Raw genomic sequence first — 20,762 nt, 5'->3', positions numbered from 1 at the left:
GTTTTGCTGTTGCACTACAGGAGGTTAAGTTAGAAGATTTTAGAATTCATCATTTTGAGCCTGTCAGTAACAGGCAAAACCAAAGGAAAGAACCTGAATGTAGATCTGCAATTTATTTCCACACAAACTGTAGCCAGGTCTTCTCTGGGGGCATTTTGTCTTCCTGTCTCTGCAAGAGCTTAAATAAGAGAGACAGAGTAAAAGTCCAGCTGCAGTAAATCCATTGGCACAACAGGTTTTATCCATGTTGCTAGTATATTGAATACAGTAGAGGCTATAGTATTCTTTTCAGAGAATCTGCAAGTGTTATTTTTCTTGGTGTATTAACACAACCAAGCACCCAACCTATGAGTGTTTGCATTGATCATCTAAGGAGAATCCATATTTTATCTTATTAAATAATGAAACGTGCTCAGAAAAACAAAACAAAACAAAACAAAACAAAACAAAACAAAAAAAAAACACTGTATGGACATTATTTTTCCTCCTTTTGAATCCCAGAATACTATCCTTGAGGGATTCATTTTTTATTGTTTAAAAGGGGTGATAAAGATGTTTTTGTTCCCAGGTCACTGATGTTAGAGATGGGAGAACAGAGAGACAAGTGTGTAACACTTGCTAGAGTAAGTTTGCACATTAATTTGGGAGATTTGAGATAACAATAAACAATGACTGTAAAAGTAAGAATTCCTGAAAATGAGAGAGAAAACATTAAATTGCACCTATTTAAACAATTATTAATTAAATCACTTATTTTTTCATCATATAACATGATTATTATTAAATTCACACATGGAAGTAAACTAAACTCCTTTAAACTGGGGGGTTACTTTTTGGTATAGGAAAGATCTCAGCTCCTGAAAAAAAATGGTGTCTGCCAAAATCCTTCATGAATCATGGTCCTACTGGGCCTCAGTTTCCTCCTTTGTAAAATAAGTAACCAGATTTTTTTCCCCCACTGAGCTGCTGTATTAATATGCATCCTTTTTGTAAATCTGGTAGAAGGATACAAAATTTAGTGTACTTAGGCTCACTGTTGTTCTGAGAATTTTCTATTTTAGACCCTATTTTTTTAGATCGGAGGCAGAAGTGGGTCATTCCCTAGTGATCTTAATATGTAATTCTTTCCTTTACACAAAGACCTCTAATTTTGCTGCTGCTCTTCTCCGTTATCAGTTACAGATTTGGCCAGTGCTTGTTTATCAGTACGTATTTACTATAATATGTCACACAGTAGCTTCTGTCCACAGGCTATTACCTTGAACTGTAAAATAACTTTCAGCAGTATTTCAGTAAAAAAGGAAGGTTCTGTCACCAAAGACATAGTGATAGCGCAAAACATCAGGAACTCTAACCCAATAAACCAAAACCAATTAATCAGAGCCTGCAGCTCAACCCAATTTGCTGTCCAATAGTAGTTTTGATTAGTAGGACTAGAGGCAGAAAAGACGTTTTTCCTCATTGCTTAAAAACTGAAGAAAACAAAATACATGTATTTGTTTGACACAAGCCATGCGTACATTGCAGACTAGTTTTTGTTTAAGCTGGCTGTCCTTGAATCACAGAACAACTTCAATGACCATTAGCTGCTCTCTCAGTGATGAAGCAAGTGAAGTCAAGAAAATAGACTGCTATTTGCATTCCCAAACACTCAGCACAGTTTACTGAGACTGATCAGTTTAAACAAGGAGTAAATTGAAATTCACTCCAACCTCTACCTATTTGGGGAACACAAGCAGGGAAGATGCTTCCTTTCTTATGGAAAAGTGAAACTGCCTTTTGGCACTGTCAGAAAGGCAGTCTGTCTTTTATGCATAGGTGCTGGTAGTTTTCATTTGGTGTTGGGAGTATGAATCCAGAAGACATGGGTGTTGCCTGGAGATCAGAGGGTAGCACGTACATCAGCTAAGCAGTCACTACTGCTAATGTGCTGCATGAAGAAAGTGTATTAAAGTCTGCGCCTAATGCAGTGAGAAATAAAAACTGTAGTTGTTAACACATCTTAAACTGAAACGAAACTTGGGACTTAGTAAAGAGAATAAAAGACAGGCACACACTGCATACTGACAAGCATACTGAAAAGCTGCCTTACCTCCGTCTAGTTCTTCGGCTCCAAAATGATTCCTGTAGAAGAGCATAATCTCTATCTTGTAACACTTGTAGATAGTCACTAAACAAACAAGCAGCAGCAGAATAGCACCAAGCCCACCAGCAAGCTCAACTGTATACATCAGCTCTGCAAAGAATTACAAAATACAATAACAAACACATTCCAAAACAGAGAAAGATTAGCAGTAAACCTTATTTGTGTTAAACAGTAAAATAAAATAATGAGGGTTATTTATTTATTTATTTTTAATTAGTTAAAGTACCCTTGAAAAAATAACAAGTTAATAGGAATATTTTTCCTTTAATAACATACTTTTTCCTCTGGTACAGTGTCTGGATTGCTCATTTGAAAAAACAGCTGTTGCTGGTATGTGTTTGTGCATATATGTAAAAGACAGATCTGATAACCCTCTTCCTTCTCTCTCTCTGTGGATATATCACATTTTGTTTTACACACATAAATGTTGACATTCCAATGAAAACAGAGGTTATTTTTTCTTTTTGGTGGATGATAATTAAAACATTTCCTCCCTTAATCCACACAGAAATAAGAAGAAGATCTGGTTTTGGATGAGTTTTAGTCTACTGCCTACAAATAAACTAGGGATTTTTTTTTTTCTTCCTAAAACAAACAAACAATCAAACAAACAAACAAAAAGCAAAGAAAAAATAGCTTGAGGGATGTGAAGACAAATTATCCAAGGAATCCTAGAGCCTCACATCTTGGTTACATGTAAATATATTTGACACAGTTTCCCAATGATTTGCAATTCTTTTTTTTCCCTCCTCTTTCTCCAAACAGGGTTTGCTTTATGGTAGCCATTGCAAACCAACCCAATCTGTCCCCATTCAGACCAGGATCCCTCCTCTTTTGTGCCTTCTGCCCTCTGCCACTGGAGATTCACATGGCAGACTGAGATCATGCTTTGTAGTTCCCTTTTGAGGATGGGGACTCCAGTCAAATGTAGCCACAGCTAATAACAGCAATCTCCTCAGTGGGGTCACTTATCAGTGAATGAATAATATGTCATCATGGGCCTTCAACCCCCTTGTCTTAACCATTGCACACTCAAGAAAACTCACGCAGCTATGTGGCATCCATTTTGTGGCTAGTTTTCCTTTGCTAATCAACTTGAAACTAGCAATGTTAAACAAGGACAGTGGGATTGTTGCTAGAAATGTTGTAACTTGAAATAAGTAACAAATGGCATATCCTAAGACCATCTATATTTTTTCAATATCACTCGGTTCTGAGGAATGCCAAGAAATCAAATCTTGGAAAACTAAGTTATGCAGTTTTGTTTCATAATGTCTGTGTTGGAGAAAGCTTTGTTCATGTTACTTTCACACCATACTCTTCCAGTGGGCAGCTTCTGTCTGAGTGAAGCAGTGTACATGCAGCCTGCTTTTTTGGCTTTTGTGGTTATGCAGACGTGACACTCCAGCACAATACAATTCAATTAAAAAAATAAAAGGTTATAGGAGAAAGTGACAATTCCATTTATTTTGACTATGTCTACCGAGAATCACACATTTTTTTATTATTTTGAGGCAACTGTAAGATGATTTCATTGCTCTCTAGAAGGCACTAAAACTGCAATAAAGTAAAATAAAAAGGCATTTATATTCTTTCCAAAACTGTGCTGGAAACTCCTTTGTGTTAGATATTTTCAAGACTGGCATGGTTATTTCAGACTTTCAGTTGTCTTCTGGTCCAGAGAAGGGAATGTTAATAAAAATAACCAAAAAAATAATAATGTTTGCATACAAGTAATTCAGTATTTCACAATATGAATGGAAATGGAAATTATTCTGCACTGGTTTACTATAGCCTGTATATCATTTTGTACTGCAGGTGATGCAGCTGTTTAATAGGAACTAGAAGAACAGTTTTTAATATGTTGGGTTGCTAGGTACAAAATACTCTATGTGCCTGCTGCTGTGACTCATTAAAACTGATGGAAATACAGCTGGAAAACAAAAGTTTTTCCTAAATTAATGATTTTGAGATTAAATGGAAAAAATAACTGCAGGTAGTTAGTTACCTGTTCTCTATCATTGTGCAGGAAATCAGACAAATGCACTGCATCATTTTTGCCATCAAAGAGTCCCTCTTAGGTTCTGTTTTCCCCATAAAATTATTCAAGTCTATGCTTGTATTTTTTCTTTAAAAAAAAGTCTATCTGAATATACATGAAACTGTCCTAAACCTACTAGGCAAGCAGAGCAAGAATCAAAATTCTCTAAGTCACCCTGGAAAGTACTAGAAATTGCCTTTTTTTCTCATGTTGCCTCACCCATCATGTTCATGTATAATCATATATATATATACTCACATATACAAGGGGAAAATGATTCTTAAACAGAATTGTTTCCATGGTAAGTTATTTGTTCTTTCCTTCTAACATAGCAAGTTTGTGTTTTCCTCCATGCTGAGCTATGTATCAGTGCATACGCGCTCTCTGTCTCAGGTGAAGTTTATAAGGCTCTTGAGTCAGAGAGATACAGTAATTAGCCATCCTTACATACCACTGTGCAAAAGCCTTAGATAGTCCCCAAAGAACAGAAACTAGTGCAGCTGTGTCTGTACAGTGCCGTGAAGGGCAGGACAGATTAGCCTGGGCACAGTGCCACATTAAACAGTTTGCTTTCAGGCCTCAAGCTACTGCAACTGCAGGTTACTAAAGTATGCTGTACAGGGACACTATCTAGCTTTGAGCTGCCTCAGGAATTTTATGAAGAGCATCACCCTGTGTTATGCCAAACTGAAGGAGTCAGCAGCAGTCTGGTTTTCCCCTTGTGAGGTGGAGAGGAGGACTCTGACTCCTACCTGGGAAAGGTTACTCCTGAAAGGTGTCTTGTGAGGCTGGTGATGTGTGTGACAGCAAGGATGTAGTAAAGTGTAATAGCAAGGATAGAGTGTAAAGCAGCCTTTGCAGAAACATGATTGTTTTGTGCTGCTTTATTCTGCCTTTTGCACTGCAGTTTGAACACGATTGCTACAGCAGGCATTGCACTCCCTTTGAAGTGTGATCTGTTTTTCCTGCTGAAACTCAAGTTTCCTGTAGTGGCTGCACACTAAAAAGATTCAATTTCAGCACAATTCTACATCAGAGGGGAGAGACAAAAACTGTAAACCTTTTAAAACCTATTGCCCTCCTTAAGGAGCTGAGGCTGACTGTAGAAAGTAGTAGAGGAAAATTACTTGTCTAACCCTTAGGGAGACAGGCATTCTGTTAAACACAACAAATGAGCAAGTGCCAAGTAGCTACATTCAAAAGCACAGCAATCATCTAGTTACAGGCAATTAACAATAGTCCTCCAGTAGCACAGGAACGGTTCTACTCCAAGGAAAAACACATTGATTACTGCTGCAGTAGTAGATTGGTTTCTGAGTAAATAGCTTCGATTTAAAACAAGATTTGTTACAAGCAGTTTGACCAATGGCTACAATTTTTTTTTTTTTCCCCCTTATCAGGAGGTTTTGGCCCAGCAACCCAATGAAAGAAAATGCTAATTAAAACAAAGTACATGCCCTTTCTAAATATTCAGTATGATGTGATGGTAAATGTACTCATTTTATAGTGATGCTATCCTAATCATTAGGTGTATTTGTAGGATATATCTTTGATTTTACCTGGCTTTAATTTTTGATAAACTTCCTTTCTCTGTGTAAAGCAGGTAATTCATTTATCTTAGCTGGAGTTGTAACAAGAAAGTAAATAAAAGAGTGCTTTCAAAGATTCATACCTCATGACTTATACAACGTGCTTCAGAAACCTAACATTTAATGATCTGTGATAATTTAAAATTAGTCTTATTCTATTCATTAGTCCGTATACAGTTGAGCTACCTAGAAAAATAATTATGTTTCAAACATATATATACATATATATATATATATAGTGATTTATAACTCTTCAAGGACATGTGATTTATAGCTGCGTATTCATTTTCTGAGGCTTTTTCAAAATCAAATTACAGTCTATCTAAGGTTTCAATTTTGCAATCACTTACGCAGATTGCATAACTTCACAGAATATAAGTAATCCTTCTGAAGTCAACAGGACTATTCACAGAGCTTCAGGTTATCCCACACATAAATCTCTGCAACTTTGTGTCTTAGCCTCATTTCCATTCTCTGGTTTTCTCGGACAATTTTACAGGCTTTTTTAGATTCAGTTCTTAGTTTGTCTTGATATATGTTCATAGACTTCAATTATAAAGTTAAACATAAAGGTAATGGGCATAATTTGGAAAGGAAGCAGGTAAAGATAACGCTTACTAAAATTCTTCACTGTTATTTCCTATGATGATGCCTGAGAGAATGGAAAAAAACAGATACTGATAATCAATGCAAAACCAATGTCTCATCAGATGTAGTTTTCTTTATAAAGAGTTGTCTTACTCATAAAGGAAGGAGGAGGCCAGCTAGAAAAGGAATATTCATCTGAATCTCATTTTAGACATCATCAGTTAAAAGAAGAGAGAGATTAGATTGGGAAGACAGAAACCCATACTCATAGTTAAAAAATGAAGAAGTATGATTTTTTTTCCCTCTTTTTCTGAATACAGCATGGCTATAAAGCAATATATCTTTTTAGAGAGATATCTTTCATAGAAATATAGCATATTGAACCACATCTGTACACAGCATATGCATACACAGTATGTGTGTATATATATATCTATATTATCTATATTATCTATATTATCTATTCTCTAATTTTTGATTTTTTTTCATTTGTTTCAAAGAGAAAAATAAACCTGTATTTAAGGAATAAAGATGGCTTTACAAATACTGTTGTGAATAACCACTAATAGATATCATTGAAATAATAACACTTCTGATACCAGTAGAAGCAGATTTGGCGTGTTCATTAGCTTGATCATGAAATCATCTCTAAGCACAAAGCTGATACTTTCTGCCAGCATAGGCCACATAAGCCTGTAAATGCCTGCAGAGTTGACTTAAGGTGGGTAAGTTTGGTTATAGTTTTTAATTTTTATTTTTATTTTTTCAATGCAGTAGCTTCGTTTTATCTGTCAGAACTATTGGGACACAGTTATCTCACTTTATTCATTAGATTGATATATACTCCGTATATGTATGTATGAGTGCCAATACAAGTTGGGGATCTTGTTGACCTATTCATTTGTACAACAGACAGCATATCCAAGCTGTAGTTCTGTTGGACATCTTAGTGTTACTAGACTTAAGAAAATAACTTGTAATAATAGAATATATATTCTTAGTGATGACAGTTTTATTCTTTCTGAGAAGTACGGAATACCTGTTCCCAGCAGAAGAATAATTACAGTCTTGAGTATGTTAGCTCAAGAGAAGACAAGATTGAAGAAAATGTAGATGCTGCAGTACTGCTGCCGTTTACTAGATTTAAATACAGAACACTGCATTTTAAAGGCAGTTTATACTTCAAATTGAAAGAAAAAAAAGTCATAATTATGCAGATTTGAATTAATCTCTAGTTAGCTTCCCCAAATAAATTTTATATGACTTAAAACCTTCCTGATTAGGAAAGATTCTATTTGCTTATTGTGCTACTGAAATCAGACATCCCACACAATTACTTCTTTTAGATTTGCTGAAAGAAATGAATGTAAGAAGCACTGGGAGGTGCCAAAATGTGGGGGAAAATGGAGTACCAAGTTCCAAGGATGTAAGATCATAAAACATACTGTTTACATTTCTTCCTAAGGATAGCATTAATGAATAATTTAGCTCTGAATGGTTTATAAGAACAATTTGTGTTAATTTATTTTAAAATATTTTCTTCCTTGTCAATCAGGGTTAGAAATGTACTTACATAGACATTATATAAAAAGAACTATGATAAAAGTGGAACAAAAGCTGTTTTAAAAAGAAATCTGTTTAACAAACCAACTTGTTTGACACCTCTTTAGAGGAGAGCTGGATTTAGGCACATGCTAAGTAATCTGACTAATCTTTTCATCAAAACCTTACTGATGAAGAAAAGAGTTTTATGAAGAATTTCTGTCAAACAGACAGAAACATTCTTTAGTACACAACTAATTTACTGATTTTAGATGAGATTGAGTGTAAAAAGAACAGTCATTAGTGGTTAGGCTTGGGGAAAGAAGGCAGGAAGCCCCGTGTTATGCACCTTTGTTCCTCTGTCATGTACTGAATCTTTGCACTGCTCAGAATAAGACAACCTGAAGGCTTCTTTAATGGCCTATGATGGCTTCTTTAATGGTGGGGGAGAAGGGAATCAATTCACATCAAATCAAATCAAATCAAATCAAATCAAATCAAATTTCACTTTCAATTCTAAAACCTAGAGAGGAACTCATAGAGCTTATCCTACAGTGCAGACCAAAAGCTGAATGCCTTATATGCTGGAAGATATACATATGTGTGGTCTTAGCAAACCAAATGGATCTGTGTTTTACAAAAGTTTTGCTTCGACTGAGACTTAAGAGTTTTGCTGAAATGTTCAGTTAATTAAGAACAATTAACAGAAATTGTAATATGAAACTCCTTGCTCTCATATCTCACATGATGAGTGCCAATTCAGAAATTTCTAAAACATCATGAAGCATTATGGCAAAGGGAACTATAACACCTGTGGTTTCTTCATGGACTTTAGATGATAACTGTTGTTTCTTTTCTCTTTTAATTGTCGCTCTTGACTATTGCTCTGTGAAGTCGTGTCTAGTCATTGAAAATGCTCATGAAATCAGAAACTTACATTATCCAAGTCCTGATATTATAAAACAAATTTACATTACTATGTGAATGACAGTAATTTAAGGTACTTCTCAGCAATTCTATTTCCATTAATAACTGGATGAAGAATATTCAGAATTTCCTACTATTCATAGTTTGGCTTCCAATATTTGGAAATATTAATACAATGTTTATGTATTCATAGGTAAAGAGTTTAAGGTATAATTACTTAAATATTTCCCCAAGAAGCATTTCCCATGGAAAAAAAATAACTTGCTTTAATTTCAAACATACATTCTCATGGGCAAATTGAAATAGAGTTACTCTTCTTCTAAACAATATATTTTAGTAAAACTCTTTAAAAGTTGTTATAACTATCCCTCAGTTATATATGTTAGGGTCAAAGAGCCCCATATATCCCCTATGACAGAAGAAAACAGACCCAAGATATAAGAGGCACAGGACAGAAAAGTAGACAACACAGAGAAATAAAAGAAGATACTTTGAAAAAAATGCATAAAGTGTATTACCTGCTCACAGGTCTGATGGTTATCCATGAAAGCCGTAAATATGTTATTTAGTTTTTAAAATAAGAAAAACTGAAAAAAAAAACAACCTTAAAACTTAGGACAGCATAGAATTTGAGATTATTTTTGCATTGGTATTTTATTTGCAGACACACAGACAAGAATTTCCATAGAAATAGCCACAAAATTAAATAATAATCTGTGTTACCACCTAAATGTACAATTAAATGAGACCACAAGGGATTTGATCCAGCATGAAAGTCATAGTTTAGAAGACGCAATATTGTAGCAGAACATTATTTCTTCTTAATGCATTATATTTTTATTTATTACGTATGTGCTTGTATTCTTGAATTAAAAGCCTGTGACAAAATAGAATTGTAGTGTATGATCCATCCCTTACATCATCTGCAGTATGTAGTTTGTCATTAATAAATTTGTGTTTAGCTGCTGCCAGTACCACTCTCAATATTAATTTCTAGAAGGTTCCTCTATCTGGTTGAAGACTGACCTGTAACTGCTACAGATGATCGATGACAGCTATCATCACTAAGCAACAAAATCAGCTTCAGATTGTAACAAGTAGATCTTTTTTGTTCACACAGAAGAGAAAATAACTCTATTATTGTAAAAATGATAGAAATAAATTTGATCAACAGCTGGAGGAAGAGAATGAAAGTTAGATCTCCTGGGTTCTTGTTGCTCTCTACTTCTGATTATTTTTGGACAAATTTTGTAGGAATGGACCAGAAGAGGAAACAGCATTGGTACTGCTATACTTAAAATGCTCTACTGCCCTTAGGTCAGTTAAATTATTCCTATGCATAACATCTGAGGAAAGTTAGGCATCTAGAAATGGTCAGCTGTCTGCATAAAAACAGTGATCATAGGTTTTCTCCACTGGCAGTCACAAAGTAAGAGGAACACAGGAGGAAATCGGAGCTAAACTGCCAGAGATGGGGACTGCTGCCCAGATGGGGCTCAACTGCCCAGACCACAGTTCTCTAAAGCTGAATGCCTAACGTAGGGTAGCTTTTCTGTCACAGCTCTTGCCCTAAACTTTCTTTCATAAGATGGGAAGCTCAGGGTTTCAATTCCAGGACCAAATAGGGGAGAAAACAGAAGCCCCCTTGCCCTGGCTGCACATGTTGGGAACTGGCATGTGAAGGGACTGCCACCAGCTCTTGTTTTCATTTTCTGTGAGGTAAATGGCTCCCTGCTGAGACAGACTGGAGTGAAGAGTAAGAATGATGCATGTAGGTGTTTGCTGGTGATTCAGACTCTCAACTATTTGCCCTTTCAGGATGTGTAATTGTGGGCATACCCAAAAGTTCCCGCTGGAAGTTCATGTTTACAGAGAATATATTGAGCAGGGCAAAGCAAGAGGCCAAAAGTTGTTTTAAGGGCTTACATTTTGTTCCTGAATCCCCACTCTAGCATTTAGTCCTAAATACCTCTTTTCCCAGGAACACTTTTTGTCCAGAAACAGAGCTTTCTGCTTTTTTGTCCCTTCTGATCTGAGCAATAATGTACCACATATGAAGTTTAGGAGTGATTTATCATTTTGTTTTCAGGTAAGCAGTGAACTTTCCAAATTCACCATTTCTATTTGCTTATACCGATGAAAAAGAGAGATCTCTAACTAGAAAACTGGGAAAAACTAATACCTCTGCAAATGCTTTAGTTTCAGGAAGCAAATTTACCTAATTGTTAGGTCCCGATTGTTCTGTGAGCAAATAATAAAAAATTAATAAACAGCTAACTCATTCCTATCAGAGACTAAATATGGATCTAAACAGGGAAACCTAAAATGAAATGTTGTCATGGTGATATACAGGAGACTAAGCAAGCAGTGCAAAGCTCCTCTTCCTAGGAGACCTGAGAGACAAGCTCAAATTTTTATCTGTCATGGTTAATTTATCATTTCACTGAAACAGTTGTCAACATGCAAAGTATGTAGAAGGCTTGTAACAAGTACCTTTTGTTTTTTGAGGTCACAATGGATTTTGTTTCCAAATCACAATTTCAGATTCAGTCTTAATCTTTTGTGGGAGCTCTTGCTATTTTTACCATTTACTATTTATAAGGGCAGTTAAATATTGAGATTACTTCCTCTTAAGCATGTCATCATGCATCATGAGACCACATACTGCAATATGTTTGACATACTGATTTCTCTGAAAAAGGGAGAAAGGAAAGTAAACCCTTCCAAAAATTTTATGTATTCACTGATAGATTAAAAAAGAGTTACATGTCATATCAGTCTTGGTGTTATTGCTTGTATGGAGGGGAAAATAAGGACTCACCATCAGCATATGACTTAATAAAAATCAGTCAATTAATTGTTGGTTTCAAAGTAATTTAAGCCTTAAGATTCTGTATCTCCAGTGCTCCACGTACTAACTTTATTATTAAAGACAACACATTGAATTACAGTGTTTGTTTTTTAAAGTTCTCACCCTGGGTTCAAATATATCTGAATTAGGGGTACATGGCTACCACCTGATAAATTGTTGCAGTTCAATTACTTAGTAAGTTAATTTTCCATTTCAGAAAATTCAAGAAAATATTCCAAATACCATGCTAAGTGGAACATCTATTTATTTACATCTCATAAGAAAGATTGAGAAGTGTTCAGAAAAAGGGCTATGAGAAGTGTTCAGAAAAAGGGCTAAGTGTTCAGAAAAAGAGCTATGAATTAGCTCTTTTCAATTAATTGGGGGTACACAAAAATATATTTAAATAAATGAGTCACACTCTGGGTTTATGGCTCTTGGACAGATTTTGCATGTTGAAAGACTAAAATTAGGGAAGGCTTCACTTCTTTGATATAAATCAAGATGCAACAACTAATTTAGTACCACAGGAAGAACCCAGAAGAACATTTACAGACTAAAAAAAGCACAGTAATGACAGCAAAGTACAGACACTGCTGCTGATTGTTCTTTGCTCCCTTAAACCAGTGGAATGCTTCATGAGTGTGGACAGCATCAAGCCTAGGCATGTGGAGCACCCTCTGGGAGGTAAAGTGAACAAAGTGAATATCAGAACCTGTCTTTGCAAGAGTCTCTCCTTTCCATAATTATCTCCATCCCTGTGGACATCAGCCTGAAGTAATGCAATGTGAGTGGTGAGTAGAAATAGGAAGATCCTTATATGTTTCTGTCTTCACTTGAAAAATGCTGGTGTTACACAAATGTTTTAGAAGGAAATTGTCCACAGTCAGACTCCCAGGAACTTCCACAGGAACTCCCATGGGCTGGCTGGATGGACAGTGAGATGAGATGAAAATTGGCTGATTGGCTCGGCCTAGAAGGTTATGATTAATACTGGAAAGTCTAATTGCAGGCCAGTGGCATACCCCAGTGGTCAATATTGGGTCCAGTTCTGTTTAACATCTTCATTAAGTATCTGAGTGAAGGAGGCAGGGTGTACCATCAGAAGTTTGGAGACAACATAAAACTGGGATGAGTGGCTGATAGGCCAGAGGCTTGTGCTGCCAACCAGAGGGACCTGGATAGGCTGGAAAAATGTGCTGATGAGAAACTGTTGAAGTTTAACAAAGTGCAAAGTTCCTGAGGAGGGACCGTCATGGGTACCAGTTAGTGCTCGGGAACACCCAGCTGGAAAGCATTTTTACAGAATATAACCTGAAGATCCCTGTGGATATCAAGCTGAACATAAGCCAGCAATCTGCCCTTGCTGCAAAGAAAGTTAATGTTATTCTTGACTGTACTAGGCAAAGTGTTGCCGGCAGGTGGAGGGAAGCTCTGGGCCCATCAGTATAAAAGATATATAAACATACTGGAGAGACTATAACAAAGGGCCAGAGAAATGAATAAGGCTTTGGTGTTCCTCTCATATGAGGAAAGGCTGAGAGGGCTGGCACTGTTCGGTTCAGAGAAGAGAAGACTCAGAGGGATCTTGTCAATGTGTATATGTTCCTGAAAGGAGGGTGAAAATAGTGTTGAGCCAGGCTCTTTTGAGTGGTGTCCAGCTATTGGACAAGAGACAATGGGCACAAAATGGACACTGTCTGAACTTTAGGAAACAATAACTGTGGTGGTGACTGAGCACTGGTACAGGTAGCCCTGAGAGGCTGTGGGGTCCTCCTTGGAGATTTTCAAAAGCTGCCTGAACATAGTCCTGTGCAACCTGTGCTAGGTTTTTCTGTTTAGGCAGCCGTTTTGGACCAGACAAACTCCAGAGATCCCTTCCAACCTCAACCATTCTGTGATTCTATTAAGTTTAGGTGACTTTACTGATAGAAGTAGAATGTATTTGTTTTGCTTTTTTAGTATTTAATTATTTCTTAAAGAAAATTATTATAGTTTTATTACTTGTAACTTCCTACTATTTTATTTTTCTCTATTGAGCCTTTATTAGTTTTAAAATTTAAAATTATTAAATGCATCTGTTATAGAAATATAATTAAAAGGTGTTACTGTATTTATCCTGGTGACAGCCAGAATAAACAGCAACCTTTATATTTTATTTTGTAAGTGGTATGAATGCCAAGGGAAAACAATCATTGCTTACTAATATCTCAGAAAGACATACTTTCATAAAAAGGAAGCTTTCCAAACTGACCACCCCCACAATGTACCATTTTGTGGTGAGGACCTGCATATTTACCCCTTTTATGCAGAAGAATACTGGCGTGACGGCGTCCATTTCCATTCTCAACATAGCATGAGTAATTGCCAAGGTCTCCTTCTTCCACAGAGTCAAGAATCAATGAGATAGAAACTTCCTGTTCCCCAAGATGTTCCTTGAGAACCCTGAGGAAAAAGAAATCGTATCTTCTGTTCTGCTTGTATCACAGTGGAGCATCAGATAATCATGGCATAATATTGCTACTCACAATTCACAACTCTTTGGCTTCAGATTTGGTTATGGTTTGATGCAATCTTAATTAAATTATATCACATACTTTTCTTCCTCACTTCTAATGAGGAGGTTTGGCTTTGTAAATGTTAATGAGAGCTACAGTTAATTGTATTTAAGCAGGATGATGCGCACAATGATAACATATTACTGTACTCTGATGGAGGCCCTGATCAGTAATATGTAGAGTCTTGAAATGTTAGAACAGAGAAAAGTGAAACACAGTTATATTTCAGGTTTTCAATTACATCAGGAGTTTTGATGAAATGCACTATTTGTATACTGAAATATATATATACATATTGTGAATATGTTATAAAATTTGACTATGTATTATAAGTCAATAGAAGGAAGTGGAATGCCAGATGCCACTCATTCAAACAGATGATAAGGAAAAGCAAAGACCTGCTTAATGCTCCTCCTGTTTTCCAATTTCTTTCTTTCCCTCTTAGCAATCCCATCAGTGGTTTTAGAAACCCAGCACAGCAAGTGACAAACTGCTACAGGCTGCTCCCTCACTTCACACCTGACAAAAGCAGCGGAAACCAGTCTTCTGGGTCCTCCTTCCACAAAACAAGAAAGTTGTAAAGAGGTTTTTGACACCTTTTCATCAGCCTTCTTAAATGCCAAGTCTGGTTGAAAGGCTTGGGAAGGGCTTTATATGAGAAATGTAGCTTATCTAGTTGTCTTGTTCAATTAAGTGTATTTGTTCTGATCTTTATAAAATTTGATGTACACTGGGCTGAAATATGCCTCCATTTTGCCTATGTCTGGGGACACAGAGACCTTGAATGTCTATATGACCTTCTTGATTTTGACAAAGGAAGATTCTCCCTTAATTTAATTATACAGTAGAACTCCAAGCTAAAACTGAAAACAAGTGCGACTTCTTGTCTGTTGATAAGGTAGTAAATTCCTATGTAAGAGCAGAAAGGGATATAAACTCATGATGTTCTATTGTAGAAAATCACTGAGGATAATACACCTGTGGTTATTTAACTTCCTTTGTAGTGCATACTTAGATTTGCATTCATTTATAGGTTTATGCATGATATACAAATGCAGTTATACACACACACACAGGATTGTAAATAAGAAAGGAATCTCTTCAGATCTAAGTAGGTACTTCATATTGGATATGAGTTGGAAAGCTGTGTCAAGCATGTTATTCTCAATACAAAAATACTGTTTTCTCAATTTCCAAATGAGAAACTTTTAGAAGCAGAATAAGTACATGATGTGAATTGCCAGATCCTTTCTATAACAAATATTTCAGCAGCTAGAACCTGCCCATGTAACAGGAGTCTTGGATCTCACAGGGCAAATAACATTCCAGGAAACTCAGTTCTTTCTTTGAAGAAGAGAAATCAAACATTCAAAAAGAGATGTCAGACTTCAGCATTTATTTAAGGCTATGTGCTTAAAAAACTTATTTTGACCTGCTTTTCTGGATGTATTTACTTTTCTTTATTTCTTCTTAGTAACTGTGTTAATGGTTGTTATAGTTTGCCACAGTTTGAAAATGTGACTATACAAATCCCAGTTGGTTACACTACTGTGCTAGCTGGGCAACCACTCTGCTTTTGCAGCTCTCTAACATCAGGTTTTGCTGCATTTTTCTGTTGTCTAATGATGAAATTGAAAAGATAAAGACTGGATGTTGCAAAAAAGTGGCCCAGATTGCAAGTGTTCCTGAATTAGTCTGTGATAACAAGTATTACATTAACTACCAAAAAAAGATACTGCTTGATTTTTTTTTTCTTTTACCTGATGTCACTTTCCCAGACTCGACTATCATCTAAATCTTCAATAAACTTCTCCCCTTTCATCCAGTAGATTAAAGGACTGACATCTCCACTATATCCAAAGAAAGCTCGGCAGGTTAGATTAGCAGAACCACCTGTTACAAAGAAAGAAAAAAAAAAAAAAATTTCAAAATTTGTAAAAAAGGATTCATTTTTGAACCAGTAGATGTGTTGATTTAAACAATGTATATCTGTAGAGACCCTCCATTTTCAGTTGTTGTTAGAAATGCCCCAAAACATCTACTTGTCTTGCAGCTGGTGTTCAATATATTTTCTGAAAATAAATACAATAAAAGTGAGATTAAATGTTACATTAGAGCAGGATTCACTTTTGTATTGTTTTACCGAATGTTCCATGTATTGCGAGGAAATGAAAGACTATGGTTTCTTAAAAATTGCCAACTTAACTAAAGATTTCAATGTTTTCTTTAAAAATAGGTAAAGGTTAGGCAAAACAGACATGCAATCACATTTGTGTTAGTTCAGCCTTGCAAACATTTCTGCAAAGAGGTTGGTAGACTCCTGTAGGGTGTCGTTTCCTGTACCATTTCCAAGGGACAGCCAATAGAAAGATACATGTTTGTTACTAAGTTATCACTGTCTGAGAAACATTTTATGTATTAATTGGAAATAACCATCCAATAACATGCAGTAAGGAGCAGAAATTCTACATATGTGCAGAGTTACTTAATGTTTACATGCTAAGGCACATGGAAAATAAGGAGTTGATTGGTGACAGCCAACATGACTTCCCTAAGGGCAGATTGTGCCTGATAAATCTCATGACCTCCTACAATGGGATTACAGCACTGGTGGAAGAGCAACTGACATCACCTACCTGGACTTGTGCAAAGCATTTGACACTGATAGCCAGTGATAGCCTTGTCTCTAAATTAGAGAGACATGGATTTGACGGATGGACCACTTAGTGGGTAAGGAATTGGCTGGATGATCACACTCAAAGAGTTGTGCTCAATAGCTCAATGTTCAAATGGAGATCAGTGATAAGTGATGTTCCTCAGGGGTCAGTACTGTGACAAGTGCTGTTTAACATCTTTGTCTGTGACGTTGTCATTGGGATCAAATTCACCCTTAGCAAGTTTGCTGGTGACACCAAGCTGTGTGGTGTGACTGGCATGCTGGAGGGAAGGAATGCAATCCAGAAGGATTTGGACAGGCTTGAGGCGGGCCTGTCCAAACCATATGAAGTTCAAGAAGGCCAAGTACAAGGTCCTGCACCAGGGCCAGAGCATTAATTCTTTCTGAATTAAAGAACAAATACAAAGAACAAATACAGGCTGGGCAGAGAATGGATTGAAAGCAGCCCTGAAAAGAAGGGCCTGGAGGTACTGGTTGATGAGAAGCTCAGCATGAGCTGTTCCTGTGAACTAGCAACCCAGAAAGCCAACCATATCCTGGGCTGCATTAAAAGCAGCGTGGCCAGCAGGTTGACGGAAGTGATTCTCCCCCTCTACTCTGCTCTTGTGAGATGCCACATGGAGTACTGCGTTCCACTCTGGGGCCCCAGCAGGAGAAGGACATGAACATGTTCTAGAGAAGTCTAGAGGAGGGCCACATGGATTATCAATGGGCTGGAGCACCTCTCCTATAAAGACAGGCTGAGGGAGTTGGGGTTCAGCCTGGAGAAGAGAAGGCTCCAAGGAGACCTTATAGTGGCCTTCCAATACCTAAAGGGAGTCTACAAGAAAGCTGGAGAGGAAGTCTGTCAGTGAGTGTAGTGATACGATAAGAAGGCTTTACACTAAAAGAGGGTATATTTAGATTAGATATTTGGAAGAAATTCCTTACTGTGAGGGTAGTGAGGCACCAGAACAGACTGCCCAGAGAAGCTGTGAGTCCGTGGATGAGTGTAAGTCCAGGTTGAATGAGGTTTTGGGCAACCTGGTCTAGTGGAACATGTTCCTGCCCATGGCAGGGACTGGAATTAGAAGATATTTAAGTTCCCAACCCAAACTATTTTATAATTTTATGATTCTATGATACAGTGAGAATAGAAAATGCAATATGCCTTCACTTTAGTTTATTTTCATTGGGCAGCCTTATATTGTATTAGTACCACTTGGGTTTGGGGTTCCAGATAGAGCACATGCAGAGATGGAAATGGTACTTCATGTGCATTTTGGATGTGTGGGTAAGATTGGTTAAAACTAGGTGTACTGCACACAGCCACGTAGTTAAAGATCTATTCACTGATGCAAAGTTGTTTGTCTTAACATGCAACAGCACTTCTAAACTGTTATGTGCATTTCTGTAATGGATAATTACACTGTGATTTAAGGAAGTGTTGTGATTTAAGGAGCATTTTCCCCCCTGAGCAGAGTATTTCCATGGAGCTGATATTACAGCTGAGACCAAAGTCATGTTTTATGTACACTTTCAATTTTTGATCCTAGGATGTTAAAGCTGACTGACCACAGCTCATGAAAAAAAAAAAAAAAAAATTATTATTACTACTTTTTGTTATTTTCTCTACTAAGATGCTGTGAGAAGTCAATCTGGGTTCAATGTATTTTCTTAAAAATATACTACTTTGGGTCTGTATATGGTCCTTCTCGAACCTTTGACAATATTTGAGCATCTTATTTATTTTTTACTATGGAAACAAATGCAGGATGCTGTATAACAGGAAGATAAGCAATCATTAAATAAATCTCTTATTTATCTGAAATGACTTATGGTTTTCCATGAAAGCATCTTGCTCCTCTCATTTGCATGAACTCTCATATCTGCACCACAAAAGGTGTAGAACCAAAGTAAGAACTGAACTGCTTTTTGTCATTTTAAGGAAGCTTACCTACAGTGGATGCCACAACACCATTTTTCCGCAATGTCCGCTAAGGAGACAGGAATACCCCAGTATTTGAAACTAGGAGATGAAGGTCTCATTCATAATCAAAAGATATGAAATTGAATATCTGGTTAATGGGACAGTTAGATAATCTCATCTCATTTAGAGCAAAGTCACCAAATGTAAGCTGAAGGGCAAAAACTCTTCCTAAAGACAGTTTCCATGCCCTGGGAAGCAGCGGTCAGGTCATCTCTTTGCAAAACCACCTCCTTGCAACACAACCTCCTGAATGGTCAGGATACCTTTCTGGAAACTCAGTTCTTCATTCTCAACACAAGGAGGGCTCTGGAAGTGCCATCTAGAAGCAGTGAAGAGATTTTTGCATTCTTGCAGCTATTTGCAGGGAATGAGATGAGCATTAGGGAACCACTTAATGGGGGTCAAGGGCATGAAAACTTGTAATGGGATGTGAAGATCTTTCCTGAGCATTCCCAGGACATCTGAACAGATTCAAACCCACTTTCTTACAACAATTACATGTCTTATATATAAACTAACTACAATACTCAAATGTGGAAATGAAAATACAAAACCTTAAAGGATTATGAATATATTGGTCACAGTCATCCAGTTTAACACATGTTCAGAGCTGTGAAATGCCTAGCAATCACGGCATTGGTGGACTCCAATCACTCTCAAAATGGGAGAAGGTTCCTGCATGACTAAAGCAAAAACAGGCTCCTTCGAAGAATTAATTAACCCTATGGCATTATCACCAATGCTGAAGAGTACTGTCTGTTGTATCATTGCCACTTCTTGGGCTTTTCCTGCAGCTTTCCCAACAAGTCAAGGCCCAGTTGAAACTCTTTAGCCCTTGAGAGCTGGTAAGATCACAGCTGGAGGGACTGTGGTTTCTGGCCAATTTCCGTGATTCACAGAGATTAGGCACCACAGGTACTAAGACCTCTCCAGGCTCTTGCAGCTAACAGGCACCCACTGAGATATGATTTTTACACTGTGAAGGCCTCTAAGCCTTTTACAGGTGAATAGTATCTTTTGTTTTGTTTTGTTTTGTTTTGTTTTAAATAAACAAAGCATTAAGGGGAAAAAGTGTCAAAAAGGTTTGTAAGATAAAGACTTTATTCCTTATTAAATTCTTAAATAAATTCCCCCCTAAATAAAATATTTGAACATATTTTTAAACACAGAATCCAAAGTTTCCTTTCAACATGAAATATTTACACCTGACAAACAAATTAGGAAGGATGTACTTCCTCTTAGCAGTACTGTGTCAATTAGATTTGCTGAGCAAAGACTATTAACATGCCAGGTGCTCAGCTATAAATTATCTATACTGTCTACCTTGACCAATCTACATAAAAAGCCAGTGGGAAATTCATTAACAGGTCATCCAGAAAGATTCAGTGACCATCTAATGACCAGCCTGTGACCATTAATGAGGAGGTCTGTTACTCCTGAGTTCACAGCTCTTTGCAGAAGGCAGAGGAGCTCTCCTGATAGAGCAGAGATGCTCACAGCTGCAGGCACGTGTAAGCAATAGGTAAAGACTGCCTGACAGGCAACATTATGAGTGAACAGAGTATTTTCAGAGCACATTGTGATATCTGCTCCAGGGCTGCCCTTGTATGACTGCAAGTATGCTAAGGTTTCACTTCTCAGTAGTAATCTTTTGAAGTAGGTAGTCAGAGGACGCAGAGTTTGGCACACAGTCTGTTCTGGTCTGTTCTGCATGGGTAGTCCATATATAAGAAATCTTCAGATTTTTAGAAAGTGTTCAAAATTTAAGTAAATAAATACAAGAGGTACTTTGTTTCATGTTTAATCTAATGTACAAAATCTGTCAGCCAGTTAATAGAAATCGCTCACAGTTAATTGTAAGCAACTATTTTATG

The 20,762-nt window shown here is 36.9% G+C and overlaps 1 protein-coding gene across 1 annotated transcript in view; it reads right to left on the bottom strand.

Moving 5' to 3' along the window:
• The window catches only part of IL1RAPL1 (interleukin 1 receptor accessory protein like 1), a gene marked incomplete at both ends in the record, with an annotated part of 689,353 nt that overhangs the window by 13,435 nt on the left and 655,156 nt on the right, over nt 1-20,762 (bottom strand). Inside the window, 3 exons of the mRNA XM_084305975.1 lie at nt 2,093-2,236; nt 13,984-14,129; nt 16,003-16,135. Of these exons, the coding sequence (XP_084162101.1) occupies nt 2,093-2,236; nt 13,984-14,129; nt 16,003-16,135 (423 nt within the window). The remainder of the gene's footprint in view (nt 1-2,092; nt 2,237-13,983; nt 14,130-16,002; nt 16,136-20,762) is intronic.

Source organism: Netta rufina (genome assembly GCF_964035555.1).
Source record: "Netta rufina genome assembly, chromosome: 1".
In the NCBI taxonomy this organism is placed as follows: domain Eukaryota; kingdom Metazoa; phylum Chordata; class Aves; order Anseriformes; family Anatidae; genus Netta; species Netta rufina.
This window is presented reverse-complemented; position numbering and strand designations above follow the sequence as displayed.